This window comes from Venustampulla echinocandica (genome assembly GCF_003357145.1).
Source record: "Venustampulla echinocandica strain BP 5553 chromosome Unknown scaffold_10, whole genome shotgun sequence".
Classification (NCBI taxonomy): Eukaryota; Fungi; Ascomycota; class Leotiomycetes; order Helotiales; family Pleuroascaceae; genus Venustampulla; species Venustampulla echinocandica.
Window position 1 is genome coordinate 413,680 of NW_022474215.1, and position 20,459 is coordinate 434,138.

General features: G+C 48.5%; 8 protein-coding genes across 8 annotated transcripts; 3 read left to right on the forward strand and 5 right to left on the reverse strand.

The window, feature by feature from the left end:
• Positions 1-604: 604 nt before the first annotated feature.
• BP5553_09292 (uncharacterized protein) lies at positions 605-1,854 on the forward strand (the record flags this gene model as incomplete). The annotated part of the gene is made up of 2 exons (XM_032017915.1): positions 605-704; positions 1,043-1,854. 2 exons carry the CDS (start codon positions 605-607, stop codon positions 1,852-1,854), a joined length of 912 nt encoding a protein of 303 aa, XP_031865822.1.
• Positions 1,855-2,107: 253 nt separating this feature from the next.
• Positions 2,108-4,788, reverse strand: BP5553_09293 (RINT-1 family protein-like protein; the record flags this gene model as incomplete). The annotated part of the gene is made up of 6 exons (XM_032017916.1): positions 2,108-2,536; positions 2,589-2,635; positions 2,688-2,979; positions 3,036-3,818; positions 3,865-4,527; positions 4,585-4,788. 6 exons carry the CDS (start codon positions 4,786-4,788, stop codon positions 2,108-2,110), a joined length of 2,418 nt encoding a protein of 805 aa, XP_031865823.1.
• A 331-nt stretch (positions 4,789-5,119) lies between these two features.
• BP5553_09294 (DNA ligase) lies at positions 5,120-7,987 on the forward strand (the record flags this gene model as incomplete). The annotated part of the gene is made up of 4 exons (XM_032017917.1): positions 5,120-5,809; positions 5,956-6,318; positions 6,364-7,680; positions 7,739-7,987. 4 exons carry the CDS (start codon positions 5,120-5,122, stop codon positions 7,985-7,987), a joined length of 2,619 nt encoding a protein of 872 aa, XP_031865824.1.
• Positions 7,988-8,356: 369 nt separating this feature from the next.
• On the reverse strand, positions 8,357-9,302 carry BP5553_09295 (uncharacterized protein; the record flags this gene model as incomplete). The annotated part of the gene is made up of 2 exons (XM_032017918.1): positions 8,357-8,894; positions 8,947-9,302. The coding sequence occupies 2 exons, from the start codon at positions 9,300-9,302 to the stop codon at positions 8,357-8,359; spliced, it is 894 nt and encodes a 297-aa protein (XP_031865825.1).
• A 417-nt stretch (positions 9,303-9,719) lies between these two features.
• Positions 9,720-10,436, reverse strand: BP5553_09296 (Uncharacterized protein; the record flags this gene model as incomplete). The annotated part of the gene is made up of 4 exons (XM_032017919.1): positions 9,720-9,868; positions 9,924-10,057; positions 10,120-10,207; positions 10,268-10,436. 4 exons carry the CDS (start codon positions 10,434-10,436, stop codon positions 9,720-9,722), a joined length of 540 nt encoding a protein of 179 aa, XP_031865826.1.
• A 750-nt stretch (positions 10,437-11,186) lies between these two features.
• On the forward strand, positions 11,187-13,355 carry BP5553_09297 (Uncharacterized protein; the record flags this gene model as incomplete). Its single annotated transcript, XM_032017920.1, has 1 exon — positions 11,187-13,355. The coding sequence occupies one exon, from the start codon at positions 11,187-11,189 to the stop codon at positions 13,353-13,355; it is 2,169 nt and encodes a 722-aa protein (XP_031865827.1).
• Positions 13,356-14,263: 908 nt separating this feature from the next.
• BP5553_09298 (IBR-containing protein) lies at positions 14,264-17,975 on the reverse strand (the record flags this gene model as incomplete). Its single annotated transcript, XM_032017921.1, has 7 exons — positions 14,264-15,720; positions 15,803-16,112; positions 17,161-17,177; positions 17,230-17,395; positions 17,477-17,522; positions 17,574-17,673; positions 17,765-17,975. 7 exons carry the CDS (start codon positions 17,973-17,975, stop codon positions 14,264-14,266), a joined length of 2,307 nt encoding a protein of 768 aa, XP_031865828.1.
• Positions 17,976-19,049: 1,074 nt separating this feature from the next.
• Positions 19,050-19,892, reverse strand: BP5553_09299 (Integral membrane protein; the record flags this gene model as incomplete). Its single annotated transcript, XM_032017922.1, has 1 exon — positions 19,050-19,892. One exon carries the CDS (start codon positions 19,890-19,892, stop codon positions 19,050-19,052), a length of 843 nt encoding a protein of 280 aa, XP_031865829.1.
• Positions 19,893-20,459: the final 567 nt, after the last annotated feature.

Here is a 20,459-nt window from a genome sequence, read left to right on the forward strand (position 1 = left end):
GATTGGATTTGAAATTTAATAGATTGATCTCATAGCAAATTACATGAGGAGACTTTAATCAAACATAAGATATATCGCAGCAATCTACCAATTCCATGAGTCCTGTATGTAACTTTTGAGTGGAACGTTTTCAATATGTAAATCACGTGATATGCAACATGCTAAATGTATTCCAAACTCTATACTAACTTAACAAGAGTAATTTCAAATCAACTCTAAGCCTAGCAAAATTTACTACAGGCGTCCTAGCCCAAGAGCAATAAATCAAGAACATTCAATTGCCCGCACCTGCTCAAAGCGACGACGGGGACACGAGGTGAGACGAAGTCCAAGTACCACTACACCGTCACAACCAGTGCCGATCCTAAGCGAGAGAGCACCTCATCGACCGCCCTTTATCCCCCCGACCCAGACCCACGACCAGCACCCTTCCCTCTCATTCTCAGCCCAGCCTCCCACCTCCCTGACGCTTGGCCAGTTTCCATTCCTCGACAGACATCCAATCCAATTGACCACAAAGACGCCTCAGGAGATTTCGGGTTTTGCGAGTAGGGGGATCTTGAAAGGCAAAAGGGTGGGGTAGTAGGCATATCTTATCTTAGAAATGGCGGATATTGCGGCGGAGCTGGAGGAGGGGGGCATGGTGAGGACGATGAAGGATTTGTTTGCGGGGGCTGCTGGGGGGGTTGCTCAGGTTCTTTTGGGTGAGTTTTTTCCCTTTCTTTTTGGGAATTTGATGCGTTTTTCTCTTTTGTGGGTTTGAGCTTGTTTTTTTTGGACTTGGGGTTGCGGTTTTTTTGATATATGGCACGTGTTAAGTGGGTGTGTGGAGGAGTATTCATTTATGGTTTTATATTGATATGTTGTATTCTGGTGTTGATGCGGTTGTTATATATGGAGAGGAGGAAGTAATGCTCTATCAATCCTCTGCTTCCCCATTGGCATCTATCTCTATCCCTGCCCCTTTCTTATATATATACAACTCAACCCCCTTCTCCCCCTCTTAGCCAAACTCAAAACCACAACTAACACCCCCATTCAGGCCAACCCTTCGACATAGTAAAAGTCCGTCTCCAAACCACCACCCAATACGCCAACGCGCTCGAAGCAGCCAAAACCATCTACGCCAAAGAAGGCCCTCTCGCCTTCTACAAGGGCACCCTCACGCCCCTCATCGGCATCGGCGCCTGTGTATCTGTACAATTCGGCGCCTTCCACGAAGCCCGGCGCCGCTTCGAAGCCGCCAACACACGCAAGGACCCGCTGTCCCCAGGCCTATCCTACGCACAGTACTATGGCGCGGGAGCCTTCGCGGGCGTTGCGAATTCCTTCATCTCGGGCCCTATTGAACACGTGAGGATCCGGTTACAGACGCAACCTCACGGTGCGAATAGGCTGTATAGTGGGCCCTTGGATTGTGTCCGGAAACTGTCTAGTCACGAAGGTGTCCTCAAGGGCCTGTATCGCGGAGAAGCCGTCACGGTCCTCCGAGAAGCCCAGGCGTACGGCGTGTGGTTCCTGTCGTTCGAGTATATGATGAACAGCGACGCGGCGCGCAACCGGATCGCGCGGTCTGAGATCCCCAGCTGGAAAGTTGCGTGGTATGGCGGTTTGGCGGGAGAGGCGTTGTGGTTGGCGAGTTATCCGTTTGATGTGGTCAAGAGCAAGATGCAAAGTGATGGGTTTGGCGCCGAGAAGAAGTATCGCAGTATGCGGGACTGTTTTGCGCAGACGTGGAGGGCTGGGGGGATGGGGGCGTTTTGGAAGGGTATTGGTCCTACGCTGCTGAGGGCTATGCCTGTTAGTGCGGGGACGTTTGCGGTTGTGGAGATGACGATGAGGGCTATTAATTAGCATAAGTGTGAGTGATATAGACTGGAATAATAGAATATGCTTCGCAAGGATTGATTTGTTGCTGAAGTTGGGTGATCATGTAGAGGTACGGCTAGTCATACTCGGAGTTTAAAAATTCTATGCATTTCAAAGGGGTTTATCCCGTTGGGAGTAACCTCTTTGTCTAACCAAAAAGCTCGGGGCGAAAGCCACGCTTCCAATACAATGCTCTTTGCAGGCCAGCCTAAGCCATTGCCGATAAGTTAAACCCATATTAGGAACTCCCCTCAACCCTCTTCTGCAAAACTTGCCGCGCCTCATAATTCGTAAGCCTCTCTAGCCCTAATTTATTTAGTGCCGCCTCCGCCTGTGGATTCGTAGCAAAGATCTCTTCAGACGCCTCCTTCAACGACAGATTCCCCTCCTCTGCCTCTAGAGGTAAACTTAGCAACGTAGCAGCCTCTCTCAATTTCGGCATTCCCAAAGATGTTCCTGAGGGGAGACGAATAATTGAATCTACAACGCTTTGGATAGCGATAAGGTCTTGCACGAACCGTGCGGCCCCTAGGGTGGTGAAGTCTTGTTTGAGGAGGACTTCGTGGTAGAGAAGGTCTTGAAGGCTGTCGAATGAGGAGCGCCAGATTCGGCGGAAGGGAGGAGTGCCGAGGGTTTTGTTGAGGAGTGTCATGTTTTGTCTTAGTATCTGGAAGAAGATGAGTATTTGAGCTGCCATCTGCTGTTGGTGAGGAACTTACCTGTAGAGGATGATCCAGCTCAGGTGTTACCATAAGTAAGGATGAATCTATTTCAGCATTAGCCCGTTACATTAACGATTGGTAGCTAGGTTTACGGACCAGCGGTAGGCTCATCACCAATGGTTGTCCACTGGGGTTTGCTGAGATACAGCTTAAAAATTGATGGGAAGGCATGCGAGATGGCCTGTGTAAGAAGTTTCTCGGCCTTGTTTCGTAGCCGCTCGTAATTCTCAATCGTCACATCAAATACAGAGCCTTCATCCTGGGACCCAACAGCCACAGATGTGCAGTCCTTGACCTCGGTATAACTCATTGAGCCAGCAAGATTATCCTGGGAGGCGGAGGCACGTTTTGCCCTGCTCTGCAATTCGTCCCAAAGGTCAATGAAGAACTACCCTAATTAGTAAACCATCGATAAGTTGTTGGAAGCAGCACACGGAATTTTACCTCTTCGTTAGCCCACTCTTTGAGCATAGAAATGACATGGTCCGCGCTGCCATAGACTTTGCATAGGCTCTCCAAACCACCGATGCCCTCAAGTTTTGCTTGTTCTTCCTTGGAAATGGCATGCAAGGTGCGGCCAACGGTTGTCGTTGTGGACAGGTATACCTCCAACGAGTCATTAAGACGTCCAACATATTGATCGAGAATCTCAGCTTGGATACTAATTAAGAACCGTATCTTGTGCGAGAATCTCCGCAATTTGTTGTATTGGGTAGTCACAGAATTGATAAGATCTGTGACTTTCGTAGCGCCATAGGTAGTCTTGGTTTTTCCGGGCCCTGTGCTATCGTAGTCAATCTGGCCGCTGTCCGATGACTTAATGATCTCTCGGTATCTCTCAAGAGCAAAATCTTTCTCCACCAGAGACCATCGATCGAACCAAGTATCTAGGACTCCCCAGGTCAACCCTTTCCATCCACACTCGAGATTGCCGCCGTCATAACCGAATCTTGCTCTGAGAGCTTCATCAAACGTCATCAATTGACCTATAAAGCGACTTAGGTATTGAGGTTCATTGGACACCCCAGCAACAACTGAATCGACCTTCTCCTTCATGATCGGTAACAATGCTGTGATGAACGCTGACACTGGGTCCACATATAAGGCGTTACCTGCTAGTATATTGCCTCTAAAATGGGCAGCCAAAACAGGACCCACGTTTTCTCTCATAAAGTCTTCCCATTTTGCTACGGTTCCGAGAAACCATTCGAAGAAATAATCACCCAGCTAAACAGTGTTAGTAAACTTCTGATATGAGTAGGTAGTGACTAACCCTATGGGGATGATTCGTAGGCTTGTCGCTGAAGAAGTGGTATTTAAATTGAAGTACAAAAGTCTTGACAAGAACACTCATAGGAAGAAGTACGAGGGGTTCTTGAGCAGCAACAATCTCTGGTGCCTGTAGATCCAGGAGCTTCTCGAAGCAATCGGTCCATTCCCTTGACGGGTCATTGGCAACATCTGGCCACTTCGACTTCTTCAGAATTGACTCAAATTCATCAGCCATTATCTTTTTCATTTCTACCCATAAGCGCGTAGAAGTGTTCTGCACATGGTTGACTAGGTGAACGGCAGCTCCTTCTGCGGGTTCCTGGAGTTGTGCTAACGATATAGCGAGCTCTTTTAGCTGTATGTATGGCTTGAGGGCTTCCTTGGGATTTGCGGGGAGATTGCGTCGCGCTTCTTTTGTTAAATTATCAACGTCCTTGAGCAGTTCCACATATGATCTGGCCAACTCTACCCGTCGAAGCTTTTCCATAGGGCCCTTCAACCGTTGGGTGGCTTCCTCTGGGGTGTCCGATTGTGTTACTATCATGAGCCGGTTTTGTACGCTGTCTTGCTGCCGCTCGAATTCTTTGGTTTGTGCCAACATTAAGGAGGTATGGTTCGCGGAGGCCTTCTTTGCCTCGTCGAGCTTGGATCTAGCATCTAGAAGCTGTAAGGAGTTAGCGATGAGTGCATACAAAATACGAGGACACAGATGGCTACTGACTTGATTTTCTAGCTGCTTCTTTTGTATATCAACGTTGGCTAGCAAATTTGCAAGACCTCCAAAGTCGGCAGCTGTCTGGATCTTGTCGTTGAGGTAATCGTCCAGTCGTATGTCCAGTTCTGCTTGGGGAATGTCCTGTTTGGGATCAAGAAGAACAGCTAGGGGAGAGTGGTCCCGGGCTGTCAAGGGCGGAGAGGTTGCCATGTTGAGAATTGAATTAAAACAGGGCTCGAAGGAGCTGTGGAATACGCTCGTTGTGGTGTTGGAGTTCGAGATCTGGCCACCACGGTTTGGCGAGCGCGACTTCCCACGCGACTGACTTCAATGACGCAGCGAGTGCTTGCGACTGGCACCCACTTACGCTCCAACATAAAATCGACTGCGACTCAACCAAACATGCAGACTAAATGACGGGTTGACAATGCGAATTAAAGCAAGGCAGGTCGGCAGATAATAACATTTATGGAGATCAAATTTATGGGTTAATCAACACAGCAAGTCCACCAGTGGCCCATCCGCCGTGGACCACCTCAGCATGGTCAGTCCTGCGAAGAAACGGAAGCTCAACAGCGACTCCAAAACCACATCTACACCTCCTCGGAATCTTCACTACTTCTTCGGAAAACAGAAGCAGCAGCCGCCCCCGCAGCCTGCGAATAATGCGCCGGAAAACCTCGATCCAGACGATGCCCGTATGTTGACGGATGAGCAATTTGCAAGAAAGCTACAAGCGGAAGTAGATCTAGAAGCTGCCGCTGAGAGGGCAGAAGCCAGCCGATCTAGAACCCCAAAGTCGAAAGACTCGCTGCCTTCCATAGAACGCGCCGCCAAAGAGACGAGTACCGCATCCGAAGACTCTAAGCCCAGCGGGACTGGGAGCAATGGGAATGCAGCGGAGAAGGATGTTGTGGATACCAAGCCTGACCAGACTTTACCAAGTTTCAAGAGCGAAAACCATACTCTCACTCTGCAGGCCTCTGGTTCGGCAGAAGACACAATAATCTCTAGCATACCTTTTGACGAAAGCCCTTTGACGTTCGAGCCTTCGAAGTATGCACAAGATCTCGCAAATGGGGTACTGGAGGGACATGATGCATCCTATGCTCTCCTCACAAGGTGCTTCGTACTTCTCAATAGCACCAGAAGCCGGATCAGGATTGTGGATACTCTGGTCAATTTGCTCCGGGTCATTGTTGAAGGGGATCCAAGTAGTCTGTTGCCAACTGTACGTATGAATATATTACTTTCACTTGGCCCTGTTGGCTCCTTTATTGGGGCTATACCTCTAGAATATCGTGAAATTATGTATACATTCTCCTGCCCCGTTTGATTGTAAATCCTCCCCCATGGCCTAGGTCTGACCATTCGCAGGTCTGGCTCGCCACTAATTCTATCTCCCCACCTTACATATCAAAGGAACTTGGGCTTGGGGGCTCAGCCATATCAAAGGCTTTGAAGAATGCTTTCGGTTTAGACAATAAATCTCTTAAGGCGCTATACGACAAGGTTGGGGATGCGGGCGATGTTGCGTTCCTGGCCAAGAAAAAGCAGACTTTCACTCTACGAAAGCCTAAGCCGCTCACCATCAAAGGCGTTTACCAATCCCTAGTAAAGATTGCTAATACCCAAGGTACGGGCAGTGGTGAGACGAAGCAGCGGATTGTGGACCGTCTTCTGCAAGATGCGAGAGGAGCGGAGGAGAGCCGATACCTTGTTCGAACTCTATGCCAGCATGTTAGTACTACTATTTTCCTTAGATGATAAAGCTAATAATCATAGCTTCGAATTGGTGCGGTCAAAACAACCATGCTAATCGCACTATCCCGGGCATTTCTTCTGTCCAGACCTCCTAGTGCGGACTTTAATCTGAAGTCTCCAAAAGAACTAGCAAGTTTAAAGAAAGAAGAATTGGCCGAGGTCTGGTTGAGAGCGGAAGAAATTCTAAAGGAATGTTTTGCCCGGCGTCCGAACTACAACGATTTAGTCCCAGTTCTCCTTGAGATTGGTGTATGTGATGAGCTTCTGGTTAGATGCGGACTGGCATTACATATTCCATTGCGGCCTATGTTAGGTAGTATCACCAGAGATCTATCGGAGATGCTCACGAAACTTCAAGGCCGTGATTTTGCTTGCGAGTATAAATACGACGGTCAACGAGCGCAAGTCCATTGCGACAATCAAGGAAAGGTTTCTATATTCTCCCGCAACCTGGAACTCATGACGGATAAGTACCCGGATTTGGTTGCCCTCATACCTAAAATCCGTGGCGATGGTGTGGGAAGTTTTATCATGGAAGGAGAGATAGTTGCCGTTAATCAAGAGACAGGAGAGCTCAAGACCTTTCAGACGCTCTCTAACCGTGCAAGAAAGGATGTGGCTATTGGCAGCGTCAAAATCGAAGTCTGCATGTTTGCATTCGACATCATGTATCTAAACGGCGAGCCACTACTTGACCGGCCTCTCCGAGAACGACGCGAATTACTCAGGAGTTTGTTCATTGAAGTTCCACATCAATTCACCTGGGTCAAGAGCATTGATGCAAAATCGCAAGATTCCGAGGCAGTTCTTGAATTCTTCAAAAGCGCCACGGATGTCAAATGCGAAGGTATCATGGTGAAAATTCTCGACAATTTACCGAACATGCTCCCACCAGATGAAGAGGAAGCATCCGAGACTCCCTCAAAGGCTACCAAGGGCAAAAAGAAATCCTCAGAAAAAGATCCCGAGAAGAAAACCAACCGAAAAGCCCTTCTCGCAACCTACGAACCAGATAAACGCCTCGAATCCTGGCTGAAGGTAAAAAAAGATTACAGCACCACCTTCGACACCCTAGACATGATTCCCGTCGCCGGGTGGCACGGCCAAGGTAGGAAGTCACAGTGGTGGTCGCCCATTCTTCTCGCTGTGCGGAATGAGGAAACCGGCTCGCTCGAAGTGGTTTGCAAATGTATATCGGGGTTCACGGATGCTTTTTATAAGGCGAATAAGGAGCACTATAAGGAGGGTGGGGAACATGTGCTTGGTTCTAAGCCGAGCTATGTTGAGTATTATGGTCCGAGTCCTCAAGTATGGTTTGAGCCGCAGGAGGTTTGGGAGGTAAGGAATCCCCAAAACTCTCTTATAATTTCCATACGATGGCTAATCATCAAACTAGATGGCTTTTGCGGATATAACGATAAGTCCAACGTACACGGCCGCGATAGGGTTGGTGAGTGATGAGAAAGGCCTTAGCCTTAGATTCCCTAGGTTCTTGAAGAAGAGGGAAGATAAAGGGATTGATGAGGCGAGTACGAACGAGTTCCTGGCGAACTTGTGGAGGAAACAGGAAGAAAAGGCCTCTACTAGTTCTGTGAAGGAGGTGCAGGGTGAAATTGTGGAATATGATGAGAATATTTCGGATTAGTTCGGTGTATGAATCCACTCAGGCTGTCAAGATGATGCCTGTGGAAAGGAGAGGCAATACCAGTCAATATCTCCCGCAAGCCAATTGAGAGAAGGTTTCTAATAGACCTAGAGTGGCCACGCACCAAACTTCCTATTGTGTACTAACTATAAGCTACAAAAGGCAATGTAAGACTTGTCTCGTCAAGTAATAGAACGCCACGTTGCAAAACGCACATAGATAGGGGAGATTCGCTTTATCATTATGCGGCATGAAGCCGTGCTAAACATCATCGTACATTTGGGCTATTTTACAAACAGGGGTACAAGAGTGTGGAAATACTATGTCAGACAACAAGAATTGAAGACCAAACCGGGTACTTCAAACAACTTATGCCGCCACGAAGTCCTTGACATTTGATAGCCATCTCAGGTACTCCTTCTGCTCCTTCATATCGATGTAATCAGGCACAAAGATAGCAAGTGCCGTATTAATTCCTCTCTCATCCAGATATCTCTCCATTAGAACTTGCAGGTCCTCGTCAAGGTTGGCGAATGGTGGGCCGGAATACATATCCTGTCTGGCGTGAATCTTTTCGGGGGTCTTGGCGTATGCGAAGGAGGCGTCGTTGAAGTAGTACACGTTTTCGATGATGTGCATTCCGTCTTGGACGATGCTCTCAACATTTAGGGCGCCCTTGCCGGGCTTCTCGATGATGATATTCAGGCGCGCTGGGTATGAGCGCTCTCCTTCCTCGCCCTCTGCGCCCTCCCGGTCAGCGGGCGAGACAGAGTCCTCAGGGGCAGCCTTGAAATCTTGTTGGTTTCCTTGGTTGATGGCATCCTCCTCATCCGCCATAGCTGGATCTTGATAATCGGCTTCATTGTCGAGGTTGTTGATGTCGGCGATGGAGAAAGTGATTTGAATCCTGCAATCTATTAGTATTTATCAACGGGTCGGATTGTGCGGGATAAGCATACTTCTCATCACCAAATTGTCTTGTAAGAACAACCTCTTCCTGGCCAGGGGTATCGATGATCTCAAAAGGCCCATTGTCATGGTAATCCTTCACGCTCATGGGGACACCTTCTTGATCCCTCATCTCATTCTCCATTTCTAGCTCAGACTCGAGCTTCAAAGCCAATTCCTCATCACCCTCACCAGCCTTCGCCCATCTTAATGCAGAGCTTGAGAATGCGGCCGCGCTTTGTGTTTGAGCTGGTTTCCACGCAGCTTGTATTAAGGAGGCTCCGGCTGTTGGTCGTCTGATTGATGAGCTGGCCAATCGAGATACTGCTCGGGGGGCCGAGCGGGCAAAAGATCGAATGGAAAGCATGATGATGAGAGACGGAATGCGACGATATTAAAGTTGGGGGAGCTGGAGAAATGGAGTTGATGGTATTGATGAGTTGGGATTTAATGACGTTTAAGTTGAGTTCTTCCCCTAACTTTTTCTTAGCGCGAGGCTTCCGAGGTTTTAGCGCGTTTCGACGAGGCTGTTCATAAAATTAGGAAAGGCTGCACAAATGTGCTTTGCGTCGGAGGGCGTCGTACAAAGTTCGAAAAGTTAAGAAGTAGTATGAAGTGCAGTTCAATGGTACTCGAGTAAGGTTATGCTGAAGATCATCAATTCATGCACTTCCCCTCAATATGGCGGTATCTCTAAACCTCAAATCCTTAACCCCAAACCCAAGCCATTTTGGTACTCCATACGCCCTAAATGCTACTCAAGCGCTGGCCCTAGATTTAATGCTCACGATTGTCCTTTCGGTGGGAATTTGGCAGGCTTTACTATCCCAGCCTTCGATATCCAAACCCATTTGAGCGTAGAAAGGTAAGACCAGTCCCCATCCCATCTCTGCAAGAAAACTACGTTATCGGCATCTGTAAGATCTGGTAGATCTGTTCTTGAATCAGCCATATTCCCAAGGAGACAAATGCAGAATCTTCAACATACAGAATCCATTCTCGTATTCCTTCTCGTCCACGGCAATTTTCGTCCTTAGAATGTCTTCTCGGGTACTTGCCGGCCTGCCAGCTCGCCGTTCTTTCTTCAAGGCGCTAAATTCCTCATCGTGTTGGTGTACGAAACTAATATCGGTCAGAAAATCGGCTCTCGATCATATAACTGCGTGCTTGGTGCTTGTTATTACGTTTCGATATGGGAGTGTATCGCGGGGAGTTCGAGCGGGTTCCCATCATTCTCTCGAACAACCTCTCGGAAGAACGCTGCGCGGACAACTGGGACATGTCAGCGACTACCGTAGGGGAAATAAGAGTTGACCAGGCATGAGTATGTACTTAAAGGTTGATCGCCCTTCTTGCGTGCTGATGCGACTCGAGCTAATCTATCATCTCTCATCTGCGCCCTTCGCAACCGTTGCGAGTCGCGCGAGTTCTCATGAAGGGCAGTGATATTGACCCTCTTCTTCGCAATCTTCTTGCGAGTCTTCTCTAAGCTTTTCGGCATGTTGTCGTAGTGTAAACAAAAGCTATTAACGTATTTAATCAATTAAAACAAGCGGTGATACTTTTTTCGCTTGGATCGTTATCAGAATCTTTATCGCCGGCCCCGATCGCTTGGCTACTGACGTTGTGCAAGCCAATGGTTGCCGGGTAAGATTGGACGCGTTGAGAGCCGACCCGTCGAAAGCGCGTCCCAGGGCCAAGTCGTGGATCTCGACATTATACATCGGTACCTTGCTTTTGCAACATCGACAACTCCAACACCACGACGACAAGCCATAAGTCTCCGGCCTTTCACCGACATACTCGTATTAATTGTCCCGCCAGCAGATTTTCCACTCGCCCTTCGGCATTTGTTTGTTGTGCACCAGATTGGATTGTTATTGTTATCCCCCTATGTCCGTGTAAATACATGCTTGCTCCCCACTGCAGTTGGCTTTGGATGTGCCTTGTGCCTAGTGCACTTGCTTGTTAGTCAGAATGGGAATTAACGGTCAATACTTCCGGGATTCTATTATACTTCGTGTGCTGACTGCTGGTAGGGTTGCTTCCATTGCTCAAATCCATCCATAAACCATGCAACCTCAGGAAGTTCGAGGGGAAGACCCTCGCTGTTGACGCTTATGGCTGGCTCCACCGTGGGACTATTGCATGTGCTATGGAATTGGCAAAAGGAGAACCAACAAGAAAGTTGGTATAACCCTCAAGTATAAAGTATATTCCCTGACATGCATGTAGATTTGTCGACTTTGCCATGCACCGAGTTCGAATGCTGCGCCATTTTGGGGTTATACCGTATATAGTTTTTGACGGAGACTACCTCCCAAGCAAGGCAGCAACTGAGAAAGACCGAGCAAACCGACGAGAAGAAAGCAGAAGGAGGGGAATGGAACTTCTCAATGCGGGTAAACCGTCACAAGCATATCTCGAGTTCCAAAAGGCCATTGATGTAACTCCAGAGATGGCCCGGCAATTAATCGATGAGCTGAAGGAGACTGGAGTGCAATACGTCGTTGCTCCGTATGAAGCAGATGCCCAAATGGTATATTTAGAGAGGAAAGGTATCGTACAAGGAATCATCTCTGAGGACTCGGATCTTCTGGTCTTCGGTGCCAAGTGTCTTCTGACGAAGTTGGATCAATATGGGAACTGCATCGAAATAAATAAAGCCGACTTCTGCGCTTGCAAAGAGATTACACTCACAGGCTGGACAGATAAAGAGTTTCGACAAATGGCGATCTTGAGTGGCTGTGATTATCTGGCCAGTATTAATAATATGGGGCTGAAGACTGCTTACCGAATGGTTCGGAAACACAAAACTATCGAGAAGGTCCTTCGCATGTTGCAGTTCGACGGAAAATTCCACGTTCCGAAAGGCTACCTCGAGGCTTTCCATCAGGCCGAACTCACCTTTCTCCACCAACGGGTTTTCTGCCCCAAGACTCGCACTTTAGTCTTGCACACAGAACCTCAGCATCCAATAAATGAAAGTGAACTTTCATTTATTGGAGGTTACGTGGAGCCAAAGATCGCTCAAGGTGTTGCCAGAGGTGATCTCAACCCCATGACCAAAGAGCCAATAGTCGTTCAAGGTCTAGGGAAGAAGAACAAAATGGCCGTGGCTACACCTCCTCCTTCGCGCTTCCACCATCATGGATCAGCTTCCTCAAACGACCTCAAGAAGGGCAAGCCTATCAGCTCGTTCTTCATGGCACAGCGAATACCTCTTGGGGAACTTGACCCGAACTGTTTCACACCATCCCCTAGCCAGCAAGATGCTCTCCACAGAAACTCTGGACCTTGGATGGCAGGTTCTGCTCCTAGACCATACCTCAGTCGCCCAACCACCGAACCTGAACAACCTCCTCGATCTGCCCCTCCAGCTCGCACTCAACCCGGCCGTCGCCTGAGTCGGACTTCTATCAACTCTGAGCCCCGCCCTCCAAAGCGAGCTCGTCTCTGTGCTGAGGACGCTGAGATCTCTGCAATTCCGAAAGTCGAACTCGGACGGAGCCCATTTTTCGCCTTTGCAGCCTCCGAGCCGAGCCCAACAGTAAATAGAGTTAGGAAGAGTAATCGATCAAAGAAAGGCGACATCACAATTTTTTCGGATGATTCTATTGAAGAGGCTATGCTCGATCTCCCAGACGCTGATGGCTTCAAATCACAAGGCCTTGGCTCTCACAGCAAGCTTGGAATCTTCCGGGAGGACGATATCGTACATGATGGTGCCAAGGCTAAACCCGATGGAAGCCCAGATTCCCCTACGCCAGGTCGAGACTCTGAATCTCAGGATACGACCCCCAGCCTTACATGTGCGACCTCTGCCCCAAGTTCAGCTGAAGAACCGTCAACACCCAAGGACGCCGTTTTTGCCGTACCACCAGTCAAGGGACTCCGAGAGAAGTTTGCATTCACCGCCGATGGATCTTCCACTCCAAAATCGACTATCCCCTCTCATTCTACGCCAGAGCCCACGCCCCCCATTTCGACCAGACCGTCAAAGATACCTATTCCGGTGAAAGCTAGAATTTCGGTCCCTAAGACGTCGCCATCCTCGAACCGAGCCAAATTGACACCTCTGCAGCGCCTTGGAGCATCCGTCATGAATCGCTCTAATCTCCCAATGACCCCGCCACATACGCCGTCTCTCAAAAGCAACCATCGCCGCGGCTCACTGCTTGGAAAAGGAAGCATGACATTCCCCGAAGTTCAGCAGGAGAACCAGTCATCGACAGTCGATCCTGCGATGATACCTCTACCAGCTATCGACGAGATGGAGAAGGTCACATTAGCGATGCAGAGTGGTAGCGAGGACTGGATTGTTCATGATAGCGAAGAAGAGGATGATGATATGTCTCGTGCAGAAGAACATGAATCGCCTCGTCGAATGAACCTGGCACAATTCGTGTACACCAACTGAAGTTTGATTGGAGTTTATGGAGATAATAATAAGTGGAGTTCAGGGCTTTGTTTTTCTGTTTTATACCATATCTTAGGAGTTGGGGTTGGGTGGAGCTGTGTATGGAGTTTGAAGGATGATGGGTGGATAGGTGGATAGGAGAATGGCGAAAACATCATGTTTTTTTCCACGGCGATTAAGGCTATTCTGGAGTACATTACTGAAGGCGTTAGGCAGACCGTGATGTCCGAAGCAGGGGAATGAAACATGGCATGTTGGGGGCGTCCGTCTGTCACTAGAATTATTGACCAAAATACAATATTGTCACATTGCAAATGCATTCAACCCGAGTGGCTTGGTGAAAGATCTTTTCTATCATAAAGCATTATTCTCGTCATTTGTTGCGAGACCTTCGCCATCTTGATCATATCCCAGGTTATACGCATCATACTCTGCCCAACTCGCCATTAAACGCTGCATGTAGGGTACGCTGCCATGAGAGAATGAAAAAGCAAAGTTGATGTGTCCGTTGTGCTCCACTCCATTTATTTGCCCATACACCCACCCACCCCCCACCATCCAAGATCCCGCAAACATAAAGGGACCGGGAAAATAATACCATCAAGGGACACGCCGACCAAGGAATCGAACAGAAAACGCCGGATAATGCATCGTAGTGGTGCCCAGTAAAATGAAAAGACTCTAGTACGAACGACGGCATTGATCGGGATACGACAGTCTGATAACAATGACGGATCTAAGGTCTAGCTCTGGGCTAGGTCAGCCGGCCGACCTGCGAGCGGTTGCGAAAAATCGACGTTGAATTCCCATGTTCCTGCGAAGTTGAAAAAAGCACAATCAGCAATCTGTTGCTTCGAAAGGGTGTGGAAGCTGAACATATCGAGTAAAGATCAAGGGAGAAAACAAGATCAAAAGTTGATAGACCACGACCACACACCGTTCGCAAGATTCTCTGCTGTGTCGGCGAGTAAGATCACCCGACGCTTATTGCAGTATGATGTCTTGTCCATGATTTCAACTTTTAGGGCCGGATTGGCGAGGTCTGTAACGGGCTTCTCGAACATTTCCGATAGCGCTTCGACAGCCATTTCGAGGTCCTTTTGATTGTCTTCGAACATTTCTGTGAGGTTGTTGCGGGCGAGATAGAAGGCGAACGCATAGGTCCACTTCAGAGTCTGGCGACAGGTCTGCAGAGCCTGTGAGGCTGAGTTGAGATACTGCACTTCGATCCATGACATTCCCGAGGCGGATTGTAGTTGAATCATCTTCTTTTCAGTCTTGTGATAGATGTCCTTATCAAGCTTTGCGGATTGTTCATGGTTCGCATAACGGTTGTAGTAGTGGAGATACCTTTCTAAGGAGACACGAGACTTTGCTTGTGCATCGCGAGCCTCGGAACCGCTCTTCTCCTCGAATCGATTGCAATTGTACCAGCTAGTGCCATGCTCTGACCAAAGCCCCATGCACATCCAGCAGAATTCATGCTTGCATTTTCTGCAGGTCATGTGATTGCACCCTCCATTCTTTTCGATCGTGGAATTGCACCTCGGACACTCCTTGGTGTTTGCAGAGATCCAGTTGGCAGTTTCTGAGTCATCCGCACATTTCTTTAGCCATCTCTTGACTAGCTCACAAGGAGCAGGTTGGTGGTCTGCTAAGGCACAGCCAAAGCAGAACCGGTGCTTGCAATCACATGCAACTGTAGGCACCACTTTGTCGAGATCCTTCTTCTTAATTCCGCATTCGATAGCATTCTCGCAGTCTGGCGCAGGGCACCATTTTATCAACTCTTTATCCTCGACGTAAGTTCTCGTAAGCAATTCGTGGTATCGATGTTGGAGATTAGCTGTAACTAGTAGATCTAATGATCTGGCGTCCATAATCCGTTTGCAACCGTCCGCAGGACACTGAATCCGGGCAGCTTCACCCTCTTCCTTGATCTTCTGGGTCAGGTAGTGTCTGTAGCAGTCGACGCAGAATCGATGCCCGCACTTCATCGCGAATGACTGTAGACCTTCCTCGTCTTCGCAGCAGATGTCACACACGAAACCAGGAATAACTTCGAGTTTAGGGGGTCCAGTTTTGCTTGGCCCCAATCCGGCAGCCTCGAGTACTTGCTTCGGATGGTCCATGTAGTCCTCAATCAAGCGCTCCTTATTCCATCGAAAATGTCGTAGCAAAATAGCAGCGTCCTCCTTCCGTATGTCGAGGATCATATTGACTTCGTCGATGAGATCATCCTGCTGGGCTTGGATGTCTTCGGGATGATAGACGGTGAAGTTTATATCGAAAGATTTCTTCTTCCTTTGTGCCTCATCCTTCGGCTCGAAGCCTAGATCGGGTTCTGGCTCATCGAAGCCAAAGTCTATTCGTTCATGCAACACGTCAGTAAAAGTAAGTGAGGGGTTCGTGGCCCGGCAGACACATCGAATCTCGGGAGGACATACCATCTGCAGATCCCTCCTCGTTCTCGCTCTCCTGCAGCATATCATCTTGGTCGCTGGACATGCCAGACATGAAGTCGTCTTCTGAATCCATGGGTGTGCCGTTGGTGAGTGGCGTGGGGGGCCCCTCTTTTGCTGCCGCTGAGGCGACCCGTCTGCTTGACCTTTTTGAGGGCTGTTCAGAGGATACTGTCGCCTCAGCCGCCTTTCTCTTCCTCGTCTGGGAAGGAATGTTGTCGATTGTAAGGAGGTGCTTGAACTCGTCGGAGGGGGACGAGATTCCAGGCACGTATGAAGTAAGGCTGCGGGCGAGCTGTGACGGACCACTTCAACACGGAAATCGGGCCCAGGGGAGCAAGGATCCAGGAGGCAGAAAATGTAAGGGGAGGAGAATGCGACTATGATTCCGAGCTTGAGGAAATAAAAGGACGGCTGCACCTTTTAGGAGTTATATATTTCGCTTTCTGGAGGTGGTAATGTGCAAGTTTCGAGGTGGTGGCCTCCTGAGATTCAGGTTGGAGTCGAGACCGGCTCAGTCACCGAGTCGCGGAACCCTCTTAATCAGCGGCTGATAAGCCACACAGGTCGCAGCCGGGCCCCGCGTGACTTCGAAGACTGAGGGAAGGGAGCCTAGTGAGGTATCTTACCTTAGGTAAGCTTAGAAACACTGTTGAGGTTAACCAAAGACCAAATATATATTGAATGGTGGCTTCATAGTCTAAGTGAAGGGGAGGTAGAAGTAATAATTATGGTCCAGAAGCTTCAGTAACTGAAGGTGCCTGGTTAAGTTAAGGTATCTTACGATGTCTTGTAAACACCAGTCACGTGACAAAACTGGCAGTCTGGATTCACGTGATATAGCTCTTGCCTCTACTCCTGAGTCCTGACCTAGAATGGCACTTCAGTCCCACCTTAGCTGGTGCTGTCTGATCCGAGGCAATTGTTGTTGGAAGTCGGAGAGATAATTACGTCGTCAAGGGCAAATCACTACACCAATAGACACAGAGAAGTGATAGCACTACGAAGCTTGCACCTAGACTCGACTATGTAAAAAGTGACGAGAGGGAGATTTTGGCGGTAAATGAAGGCACGCACTACCAGATTGAAAGATAATAAGATTAAGCTCAAATACTGCGGACCTCCACCTTGCCAATGGGGATCATCAAAGCTCCCATTTTCCGGCTACTATCTTTTTATTGCCATCCACCAGGGCTACGGTCCAAACCCGTAGTTCTACTCACTAAGTTTACATATCTATGCTTAACACATACGCCTCGGTAGACAGTCTGTCCAAACCGATCCCAAGGTAACAGGGATCATACGACGAACACGTGATTATACGGCATGCCTCAACCCAACACCTTCTCTGCAGCAGAGACTACGATGCGTGAGTATGCTATCTCGGTTGGTCAGAAGGACAAGGAACTTACCGTCGAGACCAGTATTATCAGGCTCCACATGCAAGGCTGTGACCTTTCCATCCTTAACCTCAAGGGCATACCGCTTGCTTCTTGCGCCGCCAAAGATAGCGGTACCATCAAAGGCTAGGTCAAGTGCTTCGGTGAACTTGGCAGTTGGGTCTCCAAGGAAGCGAATCTGTCAAAGAATGTCGTCAACATTCAAGATTCATGTGTTTGCATGGCAAGCAGAGATGGTTGGGATGGGTGGCATGCTTACGCCTGAGCTACCACTAGGATCAAGAGATTCGGCCCATGCTTTGGTACTATCACTAGTTAGACCGTGATGATCAATTGAATACATTCCTTCAGCTCACACAAAGGGGTCGTTCACAGCAACCACGAAGACTTTCCCTGCATTTTTAAGGTCTTTGTGCTTAATGTATCCTGGAATATGAGAGTTTGAGCATGATGGGCCTGTTGGAGGTCAGTAAAGCCGACCCGATATATCTCATCCTTTCGCGGTAACACTGGGGATAATCTCCATTCGGGATACAGAGCGACATACTGAATGCAGCAGGGATTCCAATGATCAAAGACTTGCCAGTCTTGATCTCCTCAGCCAAATTGACTTTGTTGCCGGGGGAGTTCTCAACAAGGACGTCAACATTGGGAATCTTGTCGCCAACTTTGACGAAGGCACGGGAAGTGCTATGGAACGACCTAGCGGATCGAGAACCACTGAGAGCCAATCTCCGGAGTGCCATTGTAGATGCCATTTTGTACTTCCACGATTATGTCAATTGTGGTAATTTGTTGTTGTCAGACGCTTGAGCCTTGTCGAGTCGGACGGAGGCTTTCGGCAATGGACCGGGCCACTCGCTTCCAAGGTCTTGGCGGTCAGGTATAACAGAATTGTACAAAACTGGTAGCCCACGTGATCGGTGAGTGTTAGTAGGCGCACGTGTCGGGCGTCGCTCTAGAACCGTCACAGTTATTATATATTAGTTGAATTTCACGAGTCGATCTAGTGACTCTATTAGAATTTCAAAGATTTGTTCACCTTCTCGTTTATTTGCCTATAAAAACGGAGACCTTCTAATGTTAAATACTATAGGTGGACTATAGCTTGTTATATAGCCTTGCAAGTGGTGCGCTGCAGGAGTCATTCTATTTATGCTGGAAAAGCCAGTTGCTGCACTATGAGTTCCGTAGTAAAGTGAAGATGTAGCTTAATATACACACTATTAGAGACTAATGGAATAACTTACGTTTGAAAGCTGTCTGTGCATTTCTGGGACTATGTAGAGTAACAGGAATATATATTGGCCTACGGCAATTGTTATCCAGCTTGATGCGTCCCGCGCTCCAAAACTTCTCGTCCACCGAAGAGTCCTCCCGTTAGATGACTTTGCTAACGTTGAAGATTTTGATTCTTGCCAACACTATGCCGCGTACCGGGAACATCAATTCCCTCCACCAAATGTTAACACCGCTCCTTGGAGCCGCGAACCATTCCCTTATCCAAACTTCTTTTGTGCCCTAAATACCCCACTTCAAGAGAACCGGGTTATTGTCGAATTTTTTCAACCAAGCAAGTATGTACGGCGGCTGGCAGACCTCAGCCTCGTCATCTTCAACATCGTTAACGACAGGACCGCCAAGTTCTTGCAACTTTTCCCTAGAAGTTCGCATTCGATGGTCAGGCTGATAGGTAGTCGTAAAGCCTAGGCAGGGCGGCGAAGGGTGTATGAATCCCGCGCGGGCGACTCGCGGCTTTCTTAGGAATACCTTCGCCATATAGATGCCGGCCCAGGCAAGTGGTGGCTCGCAGCATCGCCCTTAATACCAATTTACACAGATCCATTGAATCCCACCCCCCCATGATTGCTACCATGGGGAGATCCATGATTCTGTGCCATGCCATCGAAATTGTTGACACCAATATCGTCGCCTCTCCCGTGTTGTGTCGCCACTTCCACAAGGCTGTTGAGCACGCTGAACTCTACCTTAAGCTTGACACTATAGACGAAGACTCTGAATGCAGTGACGAAGCCCCAGAGTTGAAGGTACCCGGTGATAACGATGGTAATATCTAGAAAGATGACAATGACGTTGACCAAAAGCAAATTGCGGCGCATTTTGCGGGTGGCTTTGTCGTATTGGCATCCATGCCAAGAGTAGATTGAAAAGAGGTTTTTGATGTACGTTCCGGAGATAATAAGTTCCTGAAGGAAAAAGCCACCGGTTTGGATCTTCTCGAAGATTCTCCAGGCCGAGCTCAACTCTGGGCTGGGACTCGTTATAGAGAAAGATAACAAGACAAGGTTGGGAATGTGCAAGATGAAGGCGTCAATAATAATCATTCCTAGGATAAACCTGAGACATAACCGACTTTGGACAACCAGATGTAAACGGGAATAGAGAACGAGAGACTGCCCGGTAACTGTTGAGACCCAACCTATGGCTGTGAGAGTAATGTAGAGGGCCGGTATATCAATCTGCAGAATGTGTCTGAGCAAGAGGCTAATGGAATAGGGCGCGATGCCATTTGTTGCGACGAGGAAGCTCCAAAAATATAACCCTCGGCGGGTCTTGAAGGTTGTGAAGATGATGATGTTGAGCTCGAGGACAGCGTACAGGGCGAGAGCCACGAAAATGGCCATCCACACCCGAAGAGCCGCTATGAAAGCCATTGCGTCGGTCAGGTTGTGTTACGATTTTGGAAGTACTGTTGTTAGTTGTCCGCTGTTGTCGTTATTGCAAGTAGGGGGGGCAGGTCATATACGGGGTGTTAGATGCTGAATAACGGCTCCTTTACGGAGGTACAGCCCATAGGTAATGTAATAGCACTAGTCGGGCCCCCCCATGTGAGGCGTCGTTGCTTATCCTATTGAGGTGTAATTGCAAGGGAAATTGTGCTGGAATAGGATAAGTTTTGTGTACGTCTGGGGGCTTCCAGGCTAGTGCTATTACTTTACTTATGGGCTGTACCTCCGTAAAGCGAGTAGACAGAATGAAAGACGTTACAGAAGCGTGACGTGGACTGAGACGTGTTGGCGATTCGAACATTGCCATAGCTAGGTGGTAAAACATAGCGAAACGGTGCTGTGCCGGCCTTGACAACCTAAGCTACTTCGTTATAGGTACTTGGTGTGTACATCTCGAGGGACCTGGCAATCATGTTTTAGGCCTGAGAGTGTACTTCGTACACTGTACAGTCTCTGGGCGGGAAAATGCCCCCGTCCGCAACTACAGTAACC